Source organism: Salmo salar, chromosome ssa15, assembly GCF_905237065.1.
Source record: "Salmo salar chromosome ssa15, Ssal_v3.1, whole genome shotgun sequence".
NCBI lineage: Eukaryota > Metazoa > Chordata > Actinopteri > Salmoniformes > Salmonidae > Salmo > Salmo salar.
In genome coordinates, this window is record NC_059456.1 from 1,315,313 (window position 1) to 1,339,621 (window position 24,309).

The 24,309-nt window shown below is 45.4% G+C and overlaps 1 protein-coding gene across 2 annotated transcripts in view; it reads right to left on the minus strand.

Annotated features, from left to right (window-relative positions):
• Positions 1–24,309, minus strand: part of LOC106570814 (metal transporter CNNM4) — a 79,168-nt gene that overhangs the window by 15,684 nt on the left and 39,175 nt on the right. For both annotated transcript variants that reach the window (XM_045695316.1, XM_045695317.1), the window contains exons 2-5: positions 22,788–22,931; positions 20,582–20,722; positions 17,716–17,885; positions 6,362–6,458 (exon numbers count right to left, since the gene is read on the minus strand). In XM_045695316.1, coding sequence (XP_045551272.1) covers positions 6,362–6,458; positions 17,716–17,885; positions 20,582–20,722; positions 22,788–22,931 — 552 coding nt within the window. The remainder of the gene's footprint in view (positions 1–6,361; positions 6,459–17,715; positions 17,886–20,581; positions 20,723–22,787; positions 22,932–24,309) is intronic.

The following is a 24,309-nucleotide window of genomic DNA, read 5'->3' on the forward strand; positions in this document are numbered from 1 at the left end:
CGGAGGGGATTGGAACAGACGGAGGGGATTGGAACAGACGGAGGGGATTGGAACAGACGGAGGGGATTGGAACAGACGGAGGGGATTGGAACAGACGGAGGGGATTGGAACAGATGGAGAAGATTGGAACAGACGGAGGGGATTGGAACAGACGGAGGGGATTGGAACAGATGGAGGGGATTGGAACAGACGGAGGGGATTGGAACAGATGGAGGGGATTGGAACAGACGGAGGGGATTGGCACAAAGCCCTTGCGAGGATGACAAATAAGTAGACAACTATCTGAGAATCAAGTCTTCCTCTCTCTGGGAAACAGTAGAAGATACTTTTCTTCATCCTTTATTTAAACTGGTCAAAATCACAAATCAAAGTCATGCAACCTCATATAGCCTGGGTACCAGTCTGTTTGTACTAATATTCCACTCCTTGACACGGAGTACGAGGACTGGAATGTTAGCACAAAACAGGTCTGGATTTCAGGCTACCGAAGACACAGTTGTAGTATAATTATGCATCACGAATTCATGGCCTCTTACCCTTTTAGGTTTTGTGAGACTGATTCACGCTACTGAAAATAAGAACAACTGACAACTACACTGCTCAACTACTGACAACTACACTGCTCAACTACTGACTACCACACTGCTCAACTACTGACTACCACACTGATCAACTACTGACTACCACACTGATCAACTACTGACTACCACACTGCTCAACTACTGACTACCACACTGATCAACTACTGACTACCACACTGATCAACTACACTGATCAACTACTGACCAACTACACTGATCAACTACTGACTACCACACTGATCAACTACTGACTACCACACTGATCAACTACACTGATCAACTACTGATCAACTACACTGATCAACTACTGACCAACTACACTGATCAACTACTGACTACCACACTGATCAACTACTGACTACCACACTGATCAACTACTGACTACCACACTGATCAACTACTGACTACCACACTGACCAACTACACTGCTCAACTACTGACAACTACACTGCTCAACTACTGACAACTACACTGCTCAACTACTGACAACTACACTGCTCAACTACTGACAACTACACTGCTCAACTACTGACAACTACACTGCTCAACTACTGACAACTACACTGCTCAACTACTGACTACTACACTGCTCAACTACTGACTACCACACTGCTCAACTACTGACAACTACACTGACAACTACACTGACCAACTACTGACAACTACACTGATCAACAACTGACAACTACACTGATCAACAACTGACAACTACACTGATCAACTACTGACAACTACACTGCTCAACTACTGACTACTACACTGCTCAACTACTGACAACTACTGACTACTACACTGACCAACTACTGACAACTACACTGATCAACTACAGACTACTACACTGATCAACTACTGACAACTACACTGCTCAACTACTGACAACTACACTGCTCAACTACTGACTACTACACTGCTCAACTACTGACTACTACACTGCTCAACTACTGACTACTACACTGATCAACTACTGACAACTACACTGATCAACTACTGACAACTACACTGATCAACTACTGACTACTACACTGATCAACTACACTGATCAACTACTGAAAACTACATTGACCAACTACTACACTGATCAACTACTGACAACTACACTGATCAACTACTGACTACTACACTGATCAACTACTGACTACTACACTGATCAACTACTGACAACTACACTGATCAACTACTGACAACTACACTGACCAACTACACTGATCAACTACTGACAACTACACTGATCAACTACTGACTACTAACTACACTGATCAACTACTGACAACTACACTGATCAACTACAGACAACTACACTGATCAACTACAGACAACTACACTGACCAACTACAGACAACTACACTGACCAACAACTGACAACTACACTGATCAACAACTGACAACTACACTGATCAACTACTGACAACTACACTGATCAACTACTGACAACTACACTGATCAACTACTGACTACTACACTGACCAACTACTGACAACTACACTGACCAACTACTGACAACTACACTGCTCAACTACTGACTACTACACTGCTCAACTACTGACTACCACACTGATCAACTACTGACTACCACACTGATCAACTACTGACTGACTACCACACTGATCAACTACTGACTACCACACTGACCAACTACACTGCTCAACTACTGACAACTACACTGCTCAACTACTGACAACTACACTGCTCAACTACTGACAACTACACTGCTCAACTACTGACAACTACACTGATCAACTACTGACAACTACACTGCTCAACTACTGACAACTACACTGCTCAACTACTGACAACTACACTGCTCAACTACTGACTACTACACTGCTCAACTACTGACAACTACACTGACCAACTACAGACAACTACACTGACCAACTACTGACAACTACACTGATCAACAACTGACAACTACACTGATCAACTACTGACAACTACACTGATCAACTACTGACAACTACACTGATCAACTACTGACTACTACACTGATCAACTACTGACTACTACACTGACCAACTACTGACAACTACACTGCTCAACTACTGACAACTACACTGCTCAACTACTGACAACTACACTGCTCAACTACTGACAACTACACTGCTCAACTACTGACTACTACACTGCTCAACTACTGACTACTACACTGCTCAACTACTGACTACTACACTGATCAACTACTGACAACTACACTGATCAACTACTGACAACTACACTGATCAACTACTGACTACTACACTGATCAACTACACTGACCAACTACTGAAAACTACATTGACCAACTACTACACTGATCAACTACTGACAACTACACTGATCAACTACTGACAACTACACTGATCAACTACTGACAACTACACTGATCAACTACTGACAACTACACTGATCAACTACACTGATCAACTACTGACTACTACACTGATCAACTACTGACTACTAACTACACTGATCAACTACTGACAACTACACTGATCAACTACAGACAACTACACTGATCAACTACAGACAACTACACTGACCAACTACAGACAACTACACTGACCAACAACTGACAACTACACTGATCAACAACTGACAACTACACTGATCAACTACTGACAACTACACTGATCAACTACTGACTACTACACTGATCAACTACTGACTACTACACTGATCAACTACTGACAACTACACTGACCAACTACTGACAACTACACTGATCAACTACTGACAACTACACTGATCAACTACTGACAACTACACTGATCAACTACTGACAACTACACTGATCAACTACTGACAACTACACTGATCAACTACTGACTACTACACTGATCAACTACTGACTACTACAGTGATCAACTACTGACTACTACAGTGATCAACTACTACACTTACCAACTACTACACTGATCAACTACTGACAACTACACTGATCAACTACTGACAACTACACTGATCAACTACTGACTACTACAGTGACCAACTACTGACTACTACACTGATCAACTACTGACTACTACACTGATCAACTACTGACAACTACACTGATCAACTACTGACAACTACACTGATCAACTACTGACTACTACACTGATCAACTACTGACAACTACACTGATCAACTACACTGATCAACTACTGACAACTACACTGATCAACTACTGACAACTACACTGATCAACTACTGACAACTACACTGATCAACTACTGACAACTACACTGATCAACTACTGACAACTACACTGATCAACTACTGACAACTACACTGATCAACTACTGACAACTACACTGATCAACAACTGACAACTACACTGATCAACAACTGACTACTACACTGATCAACTACTGACTACTACAGTGATCAACTACTACACTTACCAACTACTACACTGATCAACTACTGGCAACCACACTGATCAACTACTGACAACAACACAGCTCAACTACTGACAACAACACAGCTCAACTACTGACAACAACACAGCTCAACTACTGACAACAACACAGCTCAACTACTGACAACTACACTGACAAACTACACAGGTCAACTACTACAGTTATCAACTTCCAACAACTACACCACTTTTCAACTACCGTCAACTACACTGATCAACCACTGAATACTACAATGATCACTTCAAATCTGTTGTCTTGCCCATTCACCCTCTGAATGGCAGAAACACACAATCCATGTCTCAATTGCCTCAATGCTTAAAAATCCTTATTTAATCTGTCTCCTCCCCTTGAAATCAGAAACAAGGGTTTAGCAGTGCTGTGAACTGACCAATCAGCGAGACAGTTTTTTTATGTCATTATTTAACCTTTATTTAACTAGGCAAGTCAGTTAAGAACAAATTCTTATTTACAATGACGGCCTACAAAAAGGCAAAAGGCCTCCTGCCGGAACTGGGGCTGGGATTAAAAATAAAATATAAATATAGGACAAAATACACATCACGACAAGAGAGACACCACAACACTACATAAAGAGAGACCTAAGATAACAACAGCATGGCAGCAACACATGACAACACAGCATGGTAGCAACACAACATGACAACAACATGGTAGCAACACCACATGACAACACAGCATGGTAGCAACACAACACAGCATGGTAGTAACACAACAACACAACATGGTAGCAACACAACATGACAACACAGCATGGTAGCAACACAACACAGCATGGTAGTAACACAACATGACAACAACATGGAAGCAACACAACATGACAACACAGCATGGTAGCAACACAACATGACAACAACATGGAAGCAACACAACATGACAACACAGCATGGTAGCAACACAACATGACAACAACATGGAAGCAACACAACATGACAACACAGCATGGTAGCAACACAACATGACAACAACATGGAAGCAACACAACAGACTGTTCTGAGGGCAGTTTTCATTTCCACTAATGCGATTCATCTTCAATTACACTGATCGAAGTAGATTTAACAAAGTGACATGAATAAGGGATCATAACTTTCACCTGGATTCACCTGATCAGTCTATGTCATGGAAAAAGCAGGTGTTCCTAATGTTTTGTACACTCAGTGTATATCTCTGGCCACATCTGCATTGTCAATCTATCTCCTGGCCACTAGATGTTAGCAGTGAGACGTCTCAACACTGTCATCACATTACCCACTGAAGTTTGGCAATCCTCAACAGTCATGACAACTGACAACAGAAAGCCACTGAAACCAAGGGAGTAAAATGCTACTGGAGTGAAGGAGAGAGAGAACAGAGTTTGAGATAGAAGAGAGACAGACAGAGTAACGGAGGAGAGAGAGAACAGAGTTTGAGAGAGAAGAGAGACAGACAGAGTAACGGAGGAGAGAGAGAACAGAGTTTGAGATAGAAGAGAGACAGACAGAGTAATGGAGGAGAGAGAGAACAGAGTTTGAGATAGAAGAGAGACAGACAGAGTAACGGAGGAGAGAGAGAACAGAGTTTGAGAGAGAAGAGAGACAGACAGAGTAACGGAGGAGAGAGAGAACAGAGTTTGAGAGAGAAGAGAGACAGACAGAGTAACGGAGGAGAGAGAGAACAGAGTTTGAGAGAGAAGAGAGACAGACAGAGTAACGGAGGAGAGAGAGAACAGAGTTTGAGATAGAAGAGAGACAGACAGACAGAGTAATGGAGGAGAGAGAGAACAGAGTTTGAGATAGAAGAGAGACAGACAGAGTAATGGAGGAGAGAGAGAACAGAGTTTGAGAGAGAAGAGAGACAGACAGAGTAACGGAGGAGAGAGAGAACAGAGTTTGAGAGAGAAGAGAGACAGAGAGTAACGGAGGAGAGAGAGAACAGAGTTTGAGATAGAAGAGAGACAGAGTAACGGAGGAGAGAGAGAACAGAGTTTGAGATAGAAGAGAGACAGAGTAACGGAGGAGAGAGAGAACAGAGTTTGAGAGAGATAGAAGAGAGAGAGAGTAACGGAGGAGAGAGAGAACAGAGTTTGAGAGAGATAGAAGAGAGACAGACAGAGTAACGGAGGAGAGAGAGAACAGAGTTTAGAGATAGAAGAGAGACAGACAGAGTAACGGAGGAGAGAGAGAGAGAACAGAGTTTGAGAGATAGAAGAGAGAGAGAGTAACGGAGGGAGAGAGAGAGAACAGAGTTTGAGAGAGATAGAAGAGAGAGAGAGTAACGGAGGAGAGAGAGAGAGAACAGAGTTTGAGGGAGATAGAAGAGAGAGAGAGTAACGGAGGAGAGAGAGAACAGAGTTTGAGAGAGATAGAAGAGAGACAGACAGAGTAAGAGGAGAGAAAGAGGACTCACCTAACGTGGGAGCACTGAGGGCCATGACTCCGTAGTAGGAGAAGGGTCCTGTCTCAAACTTCATGTTCTCATTCCCAGCTTCCACCTCCACCCGACCCTGAGCGACACACAGGGAAACACAGACAATGGATTAGGGACAAAGAACAACCCCAGTGAGGGTTTAAGGAGACCTCTCTGAATGTGTCGTCACAGAGCCGGCCTGACGGGACAGGGCCAGTGAGGGTTTAAGGAGACCTCTCTGAATGTGTCGTCACAGAGCCCCGACGACAGCCAGTGAGAACACAGAGCCGGCCTGACGGGACAGGGCCAGTGAGGGTTTAAGGAGACCTCTCTGAATGTGTCGTCACAGAGCCGGCCTGACGGGACAGGGCCAGTGAGGGGTAAAGGAGACCTCTCTGAATGTGTCGTCACAGAGCCGGCCTGACGGGACAGGGGAAGTGAGGGGTAAAGGAGACCTCTCTGAATGTGTCGTCACAGAGAGATGACCAGAATAGAGACAGAGAGAGAGAGATGGATGGACAGAGAGACAGACAGGGTGAGGAGGCCTCTATGGTGTTGTTACAGAGAGATGGCCAGAATAGAGACAGAGAGAGATAGATGGATGGACAGAGAGACAGACAGGGTGAGGAGGCCTCTATGGTGTTGTTACAGAGAGATGACCAGAATAGAGACAGAGAGAGAGATGGATGGACAGAGAGACAGACAGGGTGAGGAGGCCTCTATGGTGTTGTTACAGAGAGATGGCCAGAATAGAGACAGAGAGATGGATGGACAGAGAGACAGACAGGGTGAGGAGGCCTCTATGGTGTTGTTACAGAGCTGGCAGAGTCGGGTGCTGTGGGTGGGTGAGTGGGGGGGAAGTGGGTGAGGAATGTGTGAACTGCAGCAACACAACAGCACAGTTAATTCCCCCCCGCTCATATTCCTTACTCACATACAACACTGACACTGGAATCTAAACAGAGGGAGGGAAGGAGAGGAGAAGAAGAGAGAAAAGAAAGAAAGAAAAGAAGAGAAGAGGGAAGAAGAGAGAGAAGAAGAGAGGAGAGAGAGAAGAAGAGAGAAGAGGAGAGAGAAGAAGAGAGAGAAGAAGAGAGGAGAGGGAGAAGAAGAGAGAAGAGGAGAGAGAAGAAGAGAGAAGAAGAGGGAAGGAGAGAGAGAAGAAGAAGAAGAGAGAAGAGAGAGAAAAGGAGAGAAGAAGAGATGGAAGGAGAGAGAAGAAGAGAAGGAAGGAGAGAGAAGAAGAGAAGGAAGGAGAGAAGAAGAGAGAAGAGAAGGAAGGAGAGAGAAGAAGAGAGAAGAAGAGAAGGAAGGAGAGAGGAGAGAAGGAGAGAGAAGGAGAGAGAGAAGAAGAGAGAAGAGAGGGAAGGTGAGAGAAGAAGAGAGAGGAGAGAGGAGAGAGGAGAGAGAGAAGAGGGAAGGAGAGAAGAAGAGAAGGAAGGAGAGAAGAAGAGAGAAGAAGAGAAGGAAGGAGAGAGAAGAAGAGAGGGAAGGTGGAGGAGGGGATGGAAAGAGACAGGAGAAAAGGGATTAAGAATTAGGATTAGAATGACTGATTTAACTTCTGTCATCGATTTATTTCCTTCCCAGTATTAAAAGAGTAGATACATATGTAAAGAGAAAACCACAGTGCTGCAGGCAAGGTCAGTGAGTTAGCTGATTAGCCACGTGCTGTGTGTGCATGAGTGCGTGCGTGTGTATGACGGTAAAGGTGGAGATGACAGTAAAGGTGGATGAGAGAGATGAAGAGAGTGAGGAGTGAGTGAGGGTGAGGTGCAGGGAGAAGGGGAGGACAGAGAGGGTGAAAAACAATGAGAGATATCCTGTACATGTCACCTACATCTCCTTCCTGGTTCTCTGTCAGAACAGAAACCTCCTCAGCCAGTCTGACCCAGCTCAGCTCTCTGTCAGAACAGAAACCTCCTCAGCCAGTCTGACCCAGCTCAGCTCTCTGTCAGAACAGAAACCTCCTCAGCCAGTCTGACCCAGCTCAGCTCTCTGTCAGAACAGAAACCTCCTCAGCCAGTCTGACCCAGCTCAGCTCTCTGTCAGAACAGAAACCTCCTCAGCCAGTCTGACCCAGCTCAGCTCTCTGTCAGAACAGAAACCTCCTCAGCCAGTCTGACCCAGCTCAGCTCTCTGTCAGAACAGAAACCTCCTCAGCCAGTCTGACCCAGCTCAGCTCTCTGTCAGAACAGAAACCTCCTCAGCCAGTCTGACCCAGCTCAGCTCTCTGTCAGAACAGAAACCTCCTCAGCCAGTCTGACCCAGCTCAGCTCTCTGTCAGAACAGAAACCTCCTCAGCCAGTCTGACCCAGCTCAGCTCTCTGTCAGAACAGAAACCTCCTCAGCCAGTCTGACCCAGCTCTGTAAAGGACATACAGCCCTTGAATAGACCATCAGAGTATACAAAGGACACACACACACACACACGTGTTTACACACCTCCATGTTTAAAGTAGGGGAGGTCAGAGAGAGAAAGAATAGATCCAGACCGGAGGGGTGAAAAGCTAGGTGCTATTCTAGTCTGACCTGCTCTACATGTCCATCCATCAGCTTTCACAATACACCATACTGACACACACACACACACACACACACACACACACCAGTCCTGGGTTCAAATATGTTCAAAATCATGTAAATACTTTATCTGTGCTTGATTGAGCTTGCCTGGCTTAATGAATCAAGAGAATGGTCCCACAACTGCAAACTCTGCCCATCCCGGCTCAAAGTATTTAAAAGATTTCAAATAGTATTTGAACCCAAGTGTGGTTTACAGTGCAATACAATACACACAGCACATTACACATTATGAGACATTTAATGATAGCTGGGAACACCATAATACATTTAGCCTCAATTGATATGGTTAGTTGAACATTATTGATCGGGTCACACAGGAACATCAGGCAGAGCGGGTTACACATTGGGTTCAACCAGATCGGGTCACACAGGAACATCAGGCTGAGTGGGTTACACATTGGGTTCAACCAGATCGGGTCACACAGGAACATCAGGCTGAGTGGGTTACACATTGGGTTCAACCAGATCGGGTCACACAGGAACATCAGGCAGAGCAGGATACACATTGGGTTCAACCAGATCGGGTCACACAGGAACATCAGGCAGAGTAGGATACACATTGGGTTCAACCAGATCGGGTCACACAGGAACATCAGGCTGAGTGGGTTACACATTGGGTTCAACCAGATCGGGTCACACAGGAACATCAGGCAGAGCAGGATACACATTGGGTTCAACCAGATCGGGTCACACAGGAACATCAGGCAGAGTAGGATACACATTGGGTTCAACCAGATCGGGTCACACAGGAACATCAGGCTGAGTGGGTTACACATTGGGTTCAACCAGATCGGGTCACACAGGAACATCAGGCAGAGCAGGATACACATTGGGTTCAACCAGATCGGGTCACACAGGAACATCAGGCAGAGTAGGATACACATTGGGTTCAACCAGAATATGACTTGACCATTAGCCGTTGAACAGAAGGCAGTGCTTGTAGTGTGTGTTCATGTAACCACATGGGTCTAGGTAGGTCGGGGTCAAAGTTCAGGTGTTTATGAATGAATCATCAACAGTGAGTGAACCCGAACTGACCCCACCTGAGAAGAGAGTTCTCTGTGTTCCACTGACTGTCTACTAGAACTTGATGAACCTGTAGAGCAGGGACCGGCAACTCCAGTCCAAGAAGCCCTGCAGTGTGGGTGAATCTCGGACCATGATTACTTGATTATTTGTGTTAGTGCTGGGCTGGAACAAAAGGCTGCACGGTCTATTATCTCCAGGAGCAGAGGTTATCTAGATTACAGCTGGTGTATCTGTTGACAGGACAAACTTGCATGACCCCCAGTGTGTGCGTGCGTGCGTGCGTGCGTGTGATAAAATCATAGCCTATTTGAAATAATGGCTGACATATTACTGAACGGGGCGGCCTGTACTTTGCATACAGCCAGCTGGGTGTGTCTCAAAACGTTCTGCCTTCATAACCGATTGAAATTCTCAGTCCCTGTCGGACCGGTCTCACCAGGCACGTGCATGCCTGCATGTGGTGTGATAATAAGGCTTTATGAAATTATGGCTGATATATTACTGAATAGGGCTGCCAGAAGTTTGCATACGGCTGCACATCATGTGATGAGAGTGGCCAGCTACAGTGGAGCAGCAAAACTCCAGTACACACAATCTACTACCACCCACACCCCATCCTCCCACCAAAAATCATTCACCCCTCCCCACCTTCCTCCCTCCTCTCCTCCCTCCCTCCCTTCCACCCTTCCCTCCCTCCCTCACACCAAGGGGCAAATATTTGATCGCTGATGACAATATTCTGGAAACAGAATGGACTGACGTCTGGGAGCAGACACGAACAAACAACCAACCAAAAATAGGCCTACGTAATGGCGTGTAACAGGAAAGACACAGTCACACACACACACACACACACACACACACACACACACACACACACACACACACACACACACACACACACACACACACACACACACGTAGCTGTAATAACGGTGGAATGAAGATTGGGGCGGAGGGAGATTATCTGGAAGAGAACGGTCCCGTTTCTCATGACTCTGCTCCCACGCCTATGCTATTAACAAATGCTGCCCTCCCCCCCACACACACAAACACACACATTTCCAAAAACAGCCAATTCATTCATTCATGACCACAGCGCCTTCGGAAACTATTCAGACCCCTCAACTTTTCCACATTTTGTTACGTTACAGCCTTATTCTAAAACAGATTTTAAAAAACTATTTCCTCAGCAATCGACCCCATTATGACAAAGCGAAAACATATTTTTGCTAATTTTTTGCAAATGTATTAAAAGACAAACACAGAAATACTGTATTTACATAAGTATTCCGACACTTTGATAGGAGACTCTAAATGGAGCTCAGGTGCATTCTGTTTCCATCGATCATCCTTGAGATGTTTCTACGACTTGATTGGAGTCCACCTGTGGTAAATTCAATCGATTGGACATTATTTGGAAAGGTCCCACAGTTGACAGTGTATGTCAGAGCAAAAACCAAGCCATGAGGTCGAAGGAATTTTATGTAGAGCTCCGAGACAGGATTTTGTCAAGGCACAGATCTGGGGAAGGGTACCAAAACATTTCTGCAGCATTGGAGGTCTTCAAAGACACTGTGGCCTCCATCAATCTTAAATGGAAGACATTTGGAAGCACCAAGACTCTTCCTAGAGCTGGCCGCCCAGCCAAACTGAGCAATTGGGAGAGAAGGGCCTTGGTCAGGGAGGTGGCCAAGAATCCGAAGTTCCTCTGTGGAAATGGGAGAACCTTCCAGAAGGACAACCATCTCTGCAGCACTCCACCAATCAGGCCTTTATGGTAGAGTGGCCAGACAGAAGCCACTCCTCAGTAAAAAGGCACATGACAGCCCGCTTGGAGTTTGCCTAAAGGCACCTAAAGGACACTCAGACCATGAGAAACAAGATTCTCTGGTCTGATGAAACCAAGATTGAACTCTTTGGCCTGAATGCCAAGCGTCACATCTGGAGGAAACCTGGCACCATCCCTACGGTGAAGCATGGTGAGGGCAGCATCATGCTGTGGGGATGTTTTTCAGCGGCAAGGACTGGGAGACAATTCAGGATTGATGGAAAGATCAAAGAATCCTTGATGGAGACCTCCTCCAGAGTGCTCAGGACCTCAGCCTGGGGCGAAGGTTCACCTTCCAACAGGACAACAACCCTAAGCACATAGCCAAGACAAATTTTTGGATTTGGGACAAGTTTCTGAATGTCCTTGAGTGGCCCAGCCAGAGCCCGGACTTGAACCTGATCGAACATCTCTGGAGAGACCTGAAAATAGCTGTGCAGCGACGCTCCCCATCCAACCTGACAGAGCTTGAGAGGATCTGCAGAGAAGAATGGGAGAAACTCCCCAAATACTGGTGTGCCAAGTTTGTACCCAAGAAGACGAGGATGTAATTGCTGCCAAAGGTGCTTCAACAAAGTACTGAGTAAAGGGTCTGAATATTTATGTAAATGTTATATTTCCGTTTTGTTATTTTTGTATACATTTAAAATAATTTAATCAATTTTAGAATAAGGCTCTGACCTAACAAAATGAGTGCCCATTTTTTATTTTTGCTCCAGAGACTAAGTCCAGGCGCGCACCTGGTGATTAAACGGGTTTAAATGCTCTAAATGCCTTCAGGGGGGTCTGAATACTTTCTGAAGGCACTGTATGTCATAAAACCAGAAATAACCAAATCTCTCCTCTTTCCAGCTCCTTTAGACCAATCCCTTTGTAGCAGTACAAGAGCAGCCGTCAACAAACAATTCCCATTCCACCTCCTAACATTCTATTGTTGGCAGGCTCCATCCACCTCACATTCTGTTGTTGGCAGGCTCCATCCACCTCACATTCTGTTGTTGGCAGGCTCCATCCACCTCACATTCTGTTGTTGGCAGGCTCCATCCACCTCACATTCTGTTGTTGGCAGGCTCCATCCACCTAACATTCTGTTGTTGGCAGGCTCCATCCACCTCACATTCTGTTGTTGGCAGGCTCCATCCACCTCACATTCTGTTGTTGGCAGGCTCCATCCACCTCACATTCTGTTGTTGGCAGGCTCCATCCACCTCACATTCTGTTGTTGGCAGGCTCCATCCACCTCACATTCTGTTGTTGGCAGGCTCCATCCACCTCACATTCTGTTGTTGGCAGGCTCCATCCACCTAACATTCTGTTGTTGGCAGGGTCCACATGTCAGTGCTCTCCCACCCCCCTAAACATACACTACATGGCCAAAAGTACACGCCTTCAAATTAGTGGTTTCTGCTATTTCAAATCAAATCAAATGTTATTGGTCACATACACAATTTAGCAGATGTTATTGCGGGTGTAGCGAAATGCTTGTGTTTCTATCTCCAACAGTGCAGTAATATTTAAAAACTATTCACAACAATACACACACATCTAAAAGTAAAAGAATGGAATTAATATAACACACACAGTTGAAGTCGGACGTTTACATACACCTAAGCCAAATTCCGTTTTAGGGCAGTTAGGCTCACCACTTTATTTTAAGAATGTGAAATGTCAGAATAATAGTAGAGAGAATTATTTATTTCAGCTTTTATTTCTTTCATCACATTCCCAGTGGGTCAGAAGTTTACATACACTCAATTAGTATTTGGTAGCATTGCCTTTAAATTGTTTAACTTGGGTCAAACGTTTCAGGTAGCCTTCCACAAGCTTCCCACAATAAGTTGGGTGGATTTTGGCCCATTCCTCCTGACAGAGCTGGTGTAACTGAGTCGGGTTTGTAGGTCTCCTTGCTCGCACACGATTTTTCAGTTCTGCCCACAAATGTTCTATGGGATTGAGGTCAGGGCTTTGTGATGGCCACTCCAATACCTTGCCTTTGTTGTCCTTAAACCATTTTGCCACGACTTTGGAAGTATGCTTGGGGTCATTGTCCATTTGGAAGACCCATTTGCGACCAAGCTTTAACTTCCTGACGGATGTCTTGAGATGTTGCTTCAATATATCCACATAAGTTTCCACCCTCATTATGCCATCTATTTGGTGCACCAGTCCCTCCTGCAGCAAGCGCCCCCACAACATGATGCTGCCACCGCCGTGCTTCACGGTTGGGATGGTGTTCTTCGGCTTGCAAGCATCCTCCTTTTTCTTCCAAACATAACGATGGTCATTATGGCCAAACAGTTCTATTTTTGTTTCATCAGACCAGAGGACATTTCTCCAAAAAGTATGATCTTTGTCCCCATGTGCAGTTGAAAACCGTAGTCTGGCTTTTTTTATGGCAGTTTTGGAGCAGTGGCTTCTTCCTTGGTGAGCAGTCTTTCAGGTTATGTCGATATAGGACTGTTTTACTGTGGATATAGATACTTTTGTACCTGTTTCCTCCAGCATCTTCACAAGGTCCTTTGCTGTTGTTCTGGGATTGATTTGCACTTTTTGCACCAAAGTACATGAATCTCTAGGAGACAGAACGCATCTCCTTTCTGAGCGGTATGACGTCTGCGTTGTCCCATGGTGTTTATACTTGCTTACTATTGTTTGTACAGATGAACGTGGTACCTTCAGGCGTTTGGAAATTGCTCCCAAGGATGAACCAGACTTGTGGATGTCAAAAATTTTTGGCCTGATTTCTTTTGATTTTCCCATGATGTCAAGCACAGAGGTACTGAGTTTGAAGGTAGGCCTTGAAATACATCCACAGGTACACCTCCATTTGACTCAATTAGCCTATCAGAAGCTTCTAAAGCCATGAAACCATTTTCTGGAATTTTCCAAGCTGTTTAAAGGCACAGTCAACAAACTTCTGACCCACTGGAATTGTGATACAGTGAATTATAAGTGAAATAATGTGTCTGTAAACAATTGTTGGAAAGATTACTTGTGTCATGCACAAAGTAGATGTCCTAACCGACTTGCCGAAACTATAGTTTGTTAATAAGAAATTTGTGGTGGTTGAAAAACGAGTTTTAATGACTCCAACCTAAGTGTATGTAAACTTCCGACTTCAACTGTTATATTAGATTGAGCAATGTCAGAGTGGCATTGACTAAAATACAGTAGAATAGAATACAGTATGTACATATGAGATGAGTAAAGCAGCATGTAAACATTATTTAAACATTATTAAAGTGACTGGTGTTTCATTATTAAAGTAACCAGTGATTCCAATTTATATATATATATATATATAGGGCATCAGCTTCTAAGGAGCAGGGTTGCGTAACCGGGTGGTAGCCGGCTAGTGATGGCTATTTAACAGTCTGATGGCCTTAAGATTGAAAAATATCTTCTGTCTCTTGGTCCCAGCTTTGATGCACCTGTACTGACCTCTCCTTCTGGATGGTAGCGGGGTGAACAGGCCGTGGCTCAGGTGGTTGATGTCCTTGATCTTTTTTCAGCCACACCCGTTGCTGACAGGTGTATAAAAATTGAGCACACAGCCATGCAATTGCCAAAGACAAACATTGACAGTAGAATGGCCTTCCTGAAGAGCTCAGTGACTTTCAACGTGGCACTGCCATTTATTTATATTGATTTATTGAACCTTTATTGAACCTTTATTTAACTAGGCAAGTCAGTTAAGAACAAATCATTTTTAACAATGACGGCCTACCCCGGCCAAACCCGGACAATTGTGCGCCGTCATAGGAGCCACCTTTCCAACAAGTCAATTCATCAAATTTCTGCCTTGTTAGAGCTGCCCCGGACAACTGTAAGTGTTGATATTGTGAAGTGGAAACGTCTAGGAGCAACCACGGCTCAGCTGTGAAGTGGTAGGCCACACAAGCTCACAGAACGGGACCGCCGATTGCTGAAGCGTGCAGCATCTAAAAATAGTCTGTCCTCTGTTGCAACACTCAATACCGAGTTCCAAACTACCTTTGGAAGCAACGTCAGCACAAGAAGTGTTCGTCAGGAGCTTCATGAAATGGGCTTCCATGGCCGAGCAGCCGCAGACAAGCCTAAGATCACCATGCCCAATGCCAAGCGTCGGCTGGAGTGGTGTAAAGCGCACCGCCATTGGACTTTGGAATGAATCACGTTTCACCATCTGGCAGTCCGACAGACGAATCTGGGTTTGGCGGATGCCAGGAGAACACTACCTGCATATTGCCAAGTGTAAAGTTTGGTGGAGGAGGAATAATGATCTGGGGATGTTTTTCATGGTTCTGGAAATCGTAACGTTATGGCATTCTAGGCGATTCTGCGTTTTCAACTTTGCGGCAACAGTTTGGAGAAGGCCCTTGCCTGTTTCAGCATGACAATGCCCCCATGCACAAAGTGAGGTCCATACAGAAATGGTTTGTTGAGATCGGCGTGTAAGAACTTGATTGGCCTGCACAGAGCCCTGACAACTCTATCAAACACCTGAATTGGAACGCCAACTGCGAGCCAGGCCTAATCGCCCAACATCAGTGCCCGACCTCAATAATGCTCGTGGCTCAATGGAGCAAGTCACAGCAGCAACGTTCCAACATCTAGTGGAAAGCCTTCCCAGAAGAGTGGAGGCTGTTATAGTAGCAAAGGAGGGAACAACTCCATATTAATGGCCATGATTTTACAATGAGATGTTGGACAAGCAGGTGTCCACATACTTTACTCCATGTAGTGTAGCTCAATGGATTATTCCACCTATGGGCCCTCCCACTGAGTAGATAACATCATGATGAGGGTGGGGTGGGTGGCTAACGAGCTGAGCCTAACGATCTCTGGATTACTGCCGCTGGCTAATGACTGTTTGGGGACTAATGCCATAACTGATTTATGGGAAAACAGTGTGTGTGTTTCTGTGTGTCTGTCTGTCTGTGTGTGTGTCTGTATGTCCGTGTGTCTGTCTACACAGTGTGGTGCAGAGGCTAGCTGGGGGTTAGATTAAAGTTGGTTTTAGCCTATTGATACACAGCTGACTGACAGTGTGGCACGCACGGTGTCTCCCAGTCTCCTCCCCCGTTCTCCTCCCCCGTTGGAGAGAGTGTAGGTGTGAAGGCCTTGCTTCCAGAGAACAATATGTTGGAGAGAGTGTAGGTGTGAAGGCCTTGCTTCCGGAGAACAATATGTTGGAGAGAGTGTAGGTGTGAAGGCCTTGCTTCCGGAGAACAATATGTTGGAGAGAGTGTAGGTGTGAAGGCCTTGCTTCCGGAGAACAATATGTTGGAGAGAGTGTAGGTGTGAAGGCCTTGCTTCCGGAGAACAATATGTTGGAGAGCGTGTAGGAGTGAAGGCCTTGCTTCCGGAGAACAATATGTTGGAGAGCGTGTAGGAGTGAAGGCCTTGCTTCCGGAGAACAATATGTTGGAGAGCGTGTAGGAGTGAAGGCCTTGCTTCCAGAGAACAATATGTTGGAGAGCGTGTAGGAGTGAAGGCCTTGCGTGAGGCCAGTGGCAGCTTTCACAACAGTCCTTCAACAGGATGGTTAGTCTGGCTGTGTGGTGGTTGATTAACGTAGAGCTAGAGCTAGCTCCCTCTGGGTTAGTGTTGTGACACAGAAAGCCTCCTTCCATCAACCCTGTGCATGGTTAAATAAGTAAATACTTTGCAACCCCCTGTCGAGGCAGGGCAGGGAGTTGCCATCTGTTACAGGTAACAAGACATGGCTGCGCTCAACACAGATGTTAGAGAGTGTTTCTCAGGTCTATTCCAGGCCAGTATGAAGAGAGGAAGTGAGGACTTAAAAAAAATGTTTAACTAAGAAGGAACTTTTCATGTGGGAATGTAAAACCATGTCACAATGGTGAATCAAATAGTGACTGAGTCACACGAAGACAGCCAGAAAGACAGTGTGTGTGTAGCCTACCTGCAGTATGAGTATGAAGTAGTCGACAGCCTTCCCTCTCTGGTAGACAAAGTGTTGAGGACAGCGTTTGTCACTGTCGTTGAACTTAATCTCCTGGATGACGTCTGGGTGTCTCAGAATCCTCAACAGAACCTTGTCCGATATCTGGGACGGGCTGAATAATGTCACCTCTGGAGAGGGACACAAATTATAATTTGACTGAACTGAAATTATGTTAAAGACAGAGGGGGTAGAGGCAGACAGACACAGAAAGTAGAGGAAGACAGACAGGGGTTAGAGGCAGACAGAGGGTAGAGGCAGACAGAGGGGTTAGAGGCAGACAGAGGGGTTAGAGAGAGGGGGTAGAGTCAGACAGAGAGGGGGTAGAGGCAGACAGACAGATAGAGAGGGTAGAGTCAGACAGACAGAGAGAGAGAGAGGGTAGAGGCAGACAGACAGAGGGGGTAGAGCCAGAGAGACGGGGGGGTAGAGGCAGACAGACAGGGTAGAGGCAGAGAGACGGGGGGTAGAGGCAGACAGACAGACAGAGAGGGTAGAGGCAGACAGACAGAGGTGGTAGAGCCAGAGAGACAGGGGGGTAGAGGCAGATAGACAGGGTAGAGGCAGACAGACAGGGTAGAGGCAGACAGGGGGGTAGAGACAGACAGACAGAGGGGTTGGGGGTAGAGGCAGACAGACGGGGGTAGAGGCAGACAGATTGGGGGGTAGAGGCAGGCAGACGGGGGGGTAGAGGCAGGCAGACGGGGGGTAGAGGCAGACAGACGGGGGGTAGAGGCAGACAGACGGGGGGTAGAGGCAGACAGACGGGGGGGGTAGAGGCAGACAGACGGGGGGTAGAGGCAGACAGACGGGGGGTAGAGGCAGACAGACGGGGGGTAGAGGCAGACAGACGGGGGGTAGAGGCAGACAGACGGGGGGTAGAGGCAGACAGACGGGGGGTAGAGGCAGACAGACGGGGGGGTAGAGGCAGGCAGACGTGGGGGTAGAGGCAGGCAGACAGGGGGGGTAGAGGCAGACAAACGGGGGTAGAGGCAGACAGGGGGGGGGTAGAGGCAGACAGACGGGGGTTAAATGCAGACAGAGCGGGTAGAGGCAGACAGAGCGGGTAGAGGCAGACAGACAGGCATGCTGTAATACTGCAATCTGTGCTGTTTTAGAGAAAGAAGAGGGAACTGCAACGTAATTCTAGCTGAGCACGCTACAACAGACCACAAGACTAGTGGTGCTGGCAACACAAGTCAATCATTTACGTCATAACATTCAACCATGCTTCTATTTTTTACATACATTTCTACTATAAATAAGCAATCAATGAGGGAACTGAACAACATTGGCATTCTTAACGAGTCGCGACACACTTTTACCAGCTCAGCTAAACATAGTACATTAGGAAAGTATTCTGACCCCTTGACTTTTTCAACATTTTGTTACGTTCCAGCCTTATTCTAAAATTAATTAAATATTTTTTCCCTCATAAATCTACACACAATACCCCATAATGACAAAGCAAAAACATGTTTTTAGGAATTTTTACAAACGTTTGAGAAATCAAAAAACAAAACATAAGTATTCAGACTCTTTACTCAGTACTCTGTTGAAGCACCTTTGGCAGCGATTACAGCCTGGAGTCTAATTGGGTATGATGCTACAAGTTTGGCACATCTGTATTTGGGGAGTTTCTCCCATTCTTCTCTGCAGATCCTCTCAACCTCTGTCAGGTTGGATGGGGAGCATCGCTGCACAGCTATTTTCAGGTCTCTCCACATATGTTTGATCGGGTTCAAGTCCAGGCTCTTGCTGGACCACTCAAGGACATTCAGAAACTTGTCCCAAAGCCACTCCTGCGTTGTTTTTGCTGTGTGCTTAGGGTCGTTGTCCTGTTGGAAGGTGAACCTTCGCCCTAGTCTGAGGTCCTGAGTGCTCTGGAGGAGGTTTTCAGCAAGGATCTCTCTGTACTTTGCTCTGTTCATCTTTCCCTTGATCCTGACTAGTCTCATAGTCCCAGCCGCTGAAAAACATCCCCACAGCATGATGCTGCCACCACCATGCTTCACCGTAGGGATGGTACCAGGTTTCATCCAGATGTGAAACTTGGCATTCAGTTCAATCTTGGTTTCATCAGACCAGAAAATCTTGTTTCTCATGGTCTGAGAGTCTTTAGGTGCCTTTTGGCAAACTCCAAGTGAGCTGTCATATGCCTTTTACTGAAGAGTGGTTTCTGTCTGGCCACTCTACCACAAAGGCCTGATTGGTGGAGTGCTGCAGAGATGGTTGTCCTTCTATAATGTTCTCCCATCTCCACAGAGGAACTCTGGAGCTCTGTCAAAGTGACCATCGGGTTCTAGGTCACCTCCCTGACCAAGGCCCTTAGAAAGCACTTCCTTTGACCTTATGGCTTGGTTTTTGCTCTGACATGCGCTGTCTACTGTGGGACCTTATATAGACAGGTGTGTGCCTTTCCAAATAATGTCCAATGAATTGCATTTACCACCGGTTTACTCCAATCAAGTTGTAGAAACATCTCAAGGATGATCAATGGAAACATGATGCACCTGAGCTCAATTTCGAGTCTCATAGCAAAGAGTCAGAATACTTATGTAAATACAGTTCCTCAGTTTTTATTTTTAATAAATGTGCAAACATTTCTAAAAACGTTTTTGCTTTTTCGTTACGGGGTATTGTGTGTAGATTTATGAGGATTTAAAAAAAATCAATTTTAGAATAAGGCTGTAACGTAACAAAATGTGGAAAAAGTCAAGGGGATTGAATATTTTCCAAATGCACTGTATTGTGGCATATTGTGGTTGGGTAGTGTGTGACAGTGTGTGGGGTTGCATTGTGTGGTTTGGAGGTCAAGTGTTCTAACCTGTTGCCAGGAAACGGTGAGCGGCCAATAGCAGCTGAGGGGAGATCTTGACTTTGGATTCGCTCTCGCTCTGTTTGAAGGCGGAGAAATCTCGTTTGTTCTTATTGGGTGCCACCTTCTTCCTGTTTCTGCTGTTGTCAGCTAGGTGAGAGACAACACAAAAGGACAGAACACAAAAGGACAGGTTACAGATTAGGGCAGAATCTAAACTGCATTTCCTTGGTTCTTCGAATCCTCTCTCCTCTCCTCCTTCTCAAAACCCATTGGAGGAGAAGGTCAGAGGGGAGGGACATCTGATAAGCATCTGACCGAGGACCCCAATCTCAAAACAGTTTATCCCGAGTGGATTAATATTGTTAATTTGTGTCACACGGCAGATTTTAGAACCACAGGTCAGCTTTGCATTCTTTTGAAAAATGTGATTTCTATGATTTTATTTGCTCTTTTATAAACAATACAAAACATACACATACTAAAAAAACAACTACGTCATACAAAGACCCACTAGCCCCCACCCTAATCACTTTCTGCCACATGGCCTCAAACTGCACCATTTTGTTTCTCTTCGTCGTCCACGCTCTTTAAAATGTTTAGAATATAAAGCATTTGACCCATTGCGTGGGGAGGATTGGCTGATTTTCAGTTTTTTAGTATAGGTTTTTGTTGTTTTAAGATAATTGATGAGAAGAGTTTTGTCCAACCCATCGGGTATCTCACTGCACCCTCATGTCTTGAAAAATACAGCCAGACGTATTAAAAGCACATTTACATTGCAATACCGCTTCACAGCCATCTTTCCAACTCCGCCCATAGCTTTTGTAACATTCCCAGAAGGCATGAATTATTGAGTCATTAGTAGGTTTACACTTCAGACAGGACACTGACGTTGTGCTGTAGAATTTGTGAATTGTGTCTCTTGTATAGTAAAAATACTGGATTAAGCGTACGTTTTCGTTAACTGTAATCTCATTCGTTATGTTTCAACATTCCCTCCATCTTGTGCCAATATCAGTTCTTTTAAAGTCTTGATTCCAATAGTTTATATTTTTTTCTAAGAGGTTGTCAGTTGGATAGGCTCTCTGAAAGGTTTTCTATATCTTTTCTGACATAGGTTTCCCTCAAGATTGCTCTCATGTCCAAACGATTTCAAATCAAAGTTTTTGTGATATAAACTTTTAAGTTAAATCCATTAAACCCCTACAACTCATCCAGAACGCCGCAGCCCGTCTGGTGTTCAACCTTCCCAAGTTCTCTCACGTCACCCCGCTCCTCCGCTCTCTCCACTGGCTTCCAGTTGAAGCTCGCATCCGCTACAAGACCATGGTGATTGCCTACGGAGCTGTGAAGGGAACGGCACCTCCATACCTTCAGGCTCTGATCAGGCCCTACACCCAAACAAGGGCACTGCGTTCATCCACCACTGGCCTGCTGGCCCCCCTACCTCTGAGGAAGCACAGTTCCCGCTCAGCCCAGTCAAAACTGTTCGCTGCTCTGGCACCCCAATGGTGGAACAAGCTCCCTCACGACGCCAGGACAGCGGAGTCAATCACCACCTTCCGGAGACACCTGAAACCCCACCTCTTTAAGGAATACCTAGGATAGGATAAAGTAATCCTTCTAACCCCCCAAACCCCCCCCCCCCTTTAAAATATTTAGATGCACTATTGTAAAGTGGTTGTTCCACTGGATATCATAAGGTGAATGCACCATTTTGTAAGTCGCTCTGGATAAGAGCGTCTGCTAAATGACTTAAATGTAAATGTATGTAAATGTAAGTTGGATGTACTTGAAAATATCTACATTGGTCAGTCCAAAAATGCTTTTTAATTCTGTCATGGAAATAAATGTATTTCCTATTACCACGTCATTTAGTTTTCCATGTGGGCCAATTTATCGATGAATTCTGAAAAGCAAACCAAGGATTGATCCATAATGTTGTGTTTCTAGGGAGTGATATTGGTTCTTGTAGAACCATTGCATGTTCTTCCATATTCTTATAGTGTTCTTAACTGTGAAGTTGTTCATGTTCTTTGCTTTATCCTTTGAAAACAGACACGTAAAACCATTCTGGGGATGAGCATCCGCACCCTCAGCTTTGCATTCTAAGGGTATGTACTAAATATCTATAAAGGTTAATGAATGAGTTATGGGCTCATGTTCTATGAACACACGTTGTAATAAACATGTTATAACCCAGTAGACTCACTGTAAAGGTCCGACTCGTCCAGGATCTCTGATTTGATGATCTCCTCGATGACGTCTTCCAAGGTAACCAATCCCAGCACCTCGTAGAACGGATCCCCCTCGCCCTCATTATTCACCTTCTGAACGATGGCCAGGTGGGACTTACCTGGTGAGAGAGAGAGACGGCGCGAGAGAGAGACAGAGGAAGAGAGGGAGAGAGACAGAGGAAGAGAGGGAGAGAGACAGAGGGAGAGCGAGAGAGAGCGAGAGAGAGCGAGAGAGAGCGAGAGAGAGCGAGAGAGGGGGAGAGAGACAGAGAGAGAGAGAGAGAGAGAGAGAGAGAGAGAGAGAGAGAGAGAGAGAGAGAGAGAGAGAGAGAGAGAGAGAGGTTAATTTATGGGTTCAAATATTATCACATTACTTTTGCACTTGAACAAGTCTTCTAATACCTCGAAGATTTATCAATATTTAATAACTCATATCTAATATTGCAAATCTGAGTTGAAGTTCTTGCTCAAGGGCCTGCATGACTGCATTAAAACGACTGCCAAACTGTCTGTAGCTGGACTTTAACCACAGTCAATCCGTTATTGTACAACAAACACAGACACACCCTAACGTAGACAACGGCGAACAAACACACAGACACGCACAGACACACACACACAGACACGCACAGACACTCACACACAGACACGCACAGACACTCACGCACAGACACACACAGACACACACAGACACACACACACACAGACACACACGGACAGACACACACGGACAGACACACACGGACAGACACACACGGACAGACACACACGGACAGACACACACGGACAGACACACACGGACAGACACGGAGAGACACACACGGACAGACACGGACAGACACACACGGACAGACACGGACAGACACACACGGACACACACACACACAGACACACAGGTTCGGGCAACGATACTCTTCACCTTGACACATTTACCAATGGAACAGATATTGTTGCTAGCGCCCCATCAGAGCCAGAGGGACTAGACAAAGGCATAGTTGGCTAAAACTAGAAACATACTGTACAGAATTATTAAGTGCCTTGCTCAAGGGCACTGACAGATGTGTCACCAAGCGGGCGCGAGGGTTTGAAACAGCAACCTTTTGATTAGTGCTCTTAACCACTAGGCTGCCCTCTGAAGACACAATATCCACTTCTCATCACTACTCAGTCTGACCAAACAGTGTTGTTGAGGAAGTGGTATAGGTTTACGGGAAAGGACCTCTACTTTTATTCTAACCTGATTGAGAACACCTTGTTCAAGAGAAATAGACTAACAGACAAGCAGAAAAACAACCCTGAAAACGACTCAATGAAATAAGAAATGGAGTCAAAGGTATTATTTGATACAGAGAGGTGAAAAAGGAGAAGAGAACAAGTGAAATCAGGAACTTGTGCAATGAGAAAGAGAACATAGAACGGGAAGTTGAGGAGGACAGTGGCCGTGAAGGCACAGACATTTCTGTCACTCATTCTGCTAAAGGGGAAATGAACCCCTAC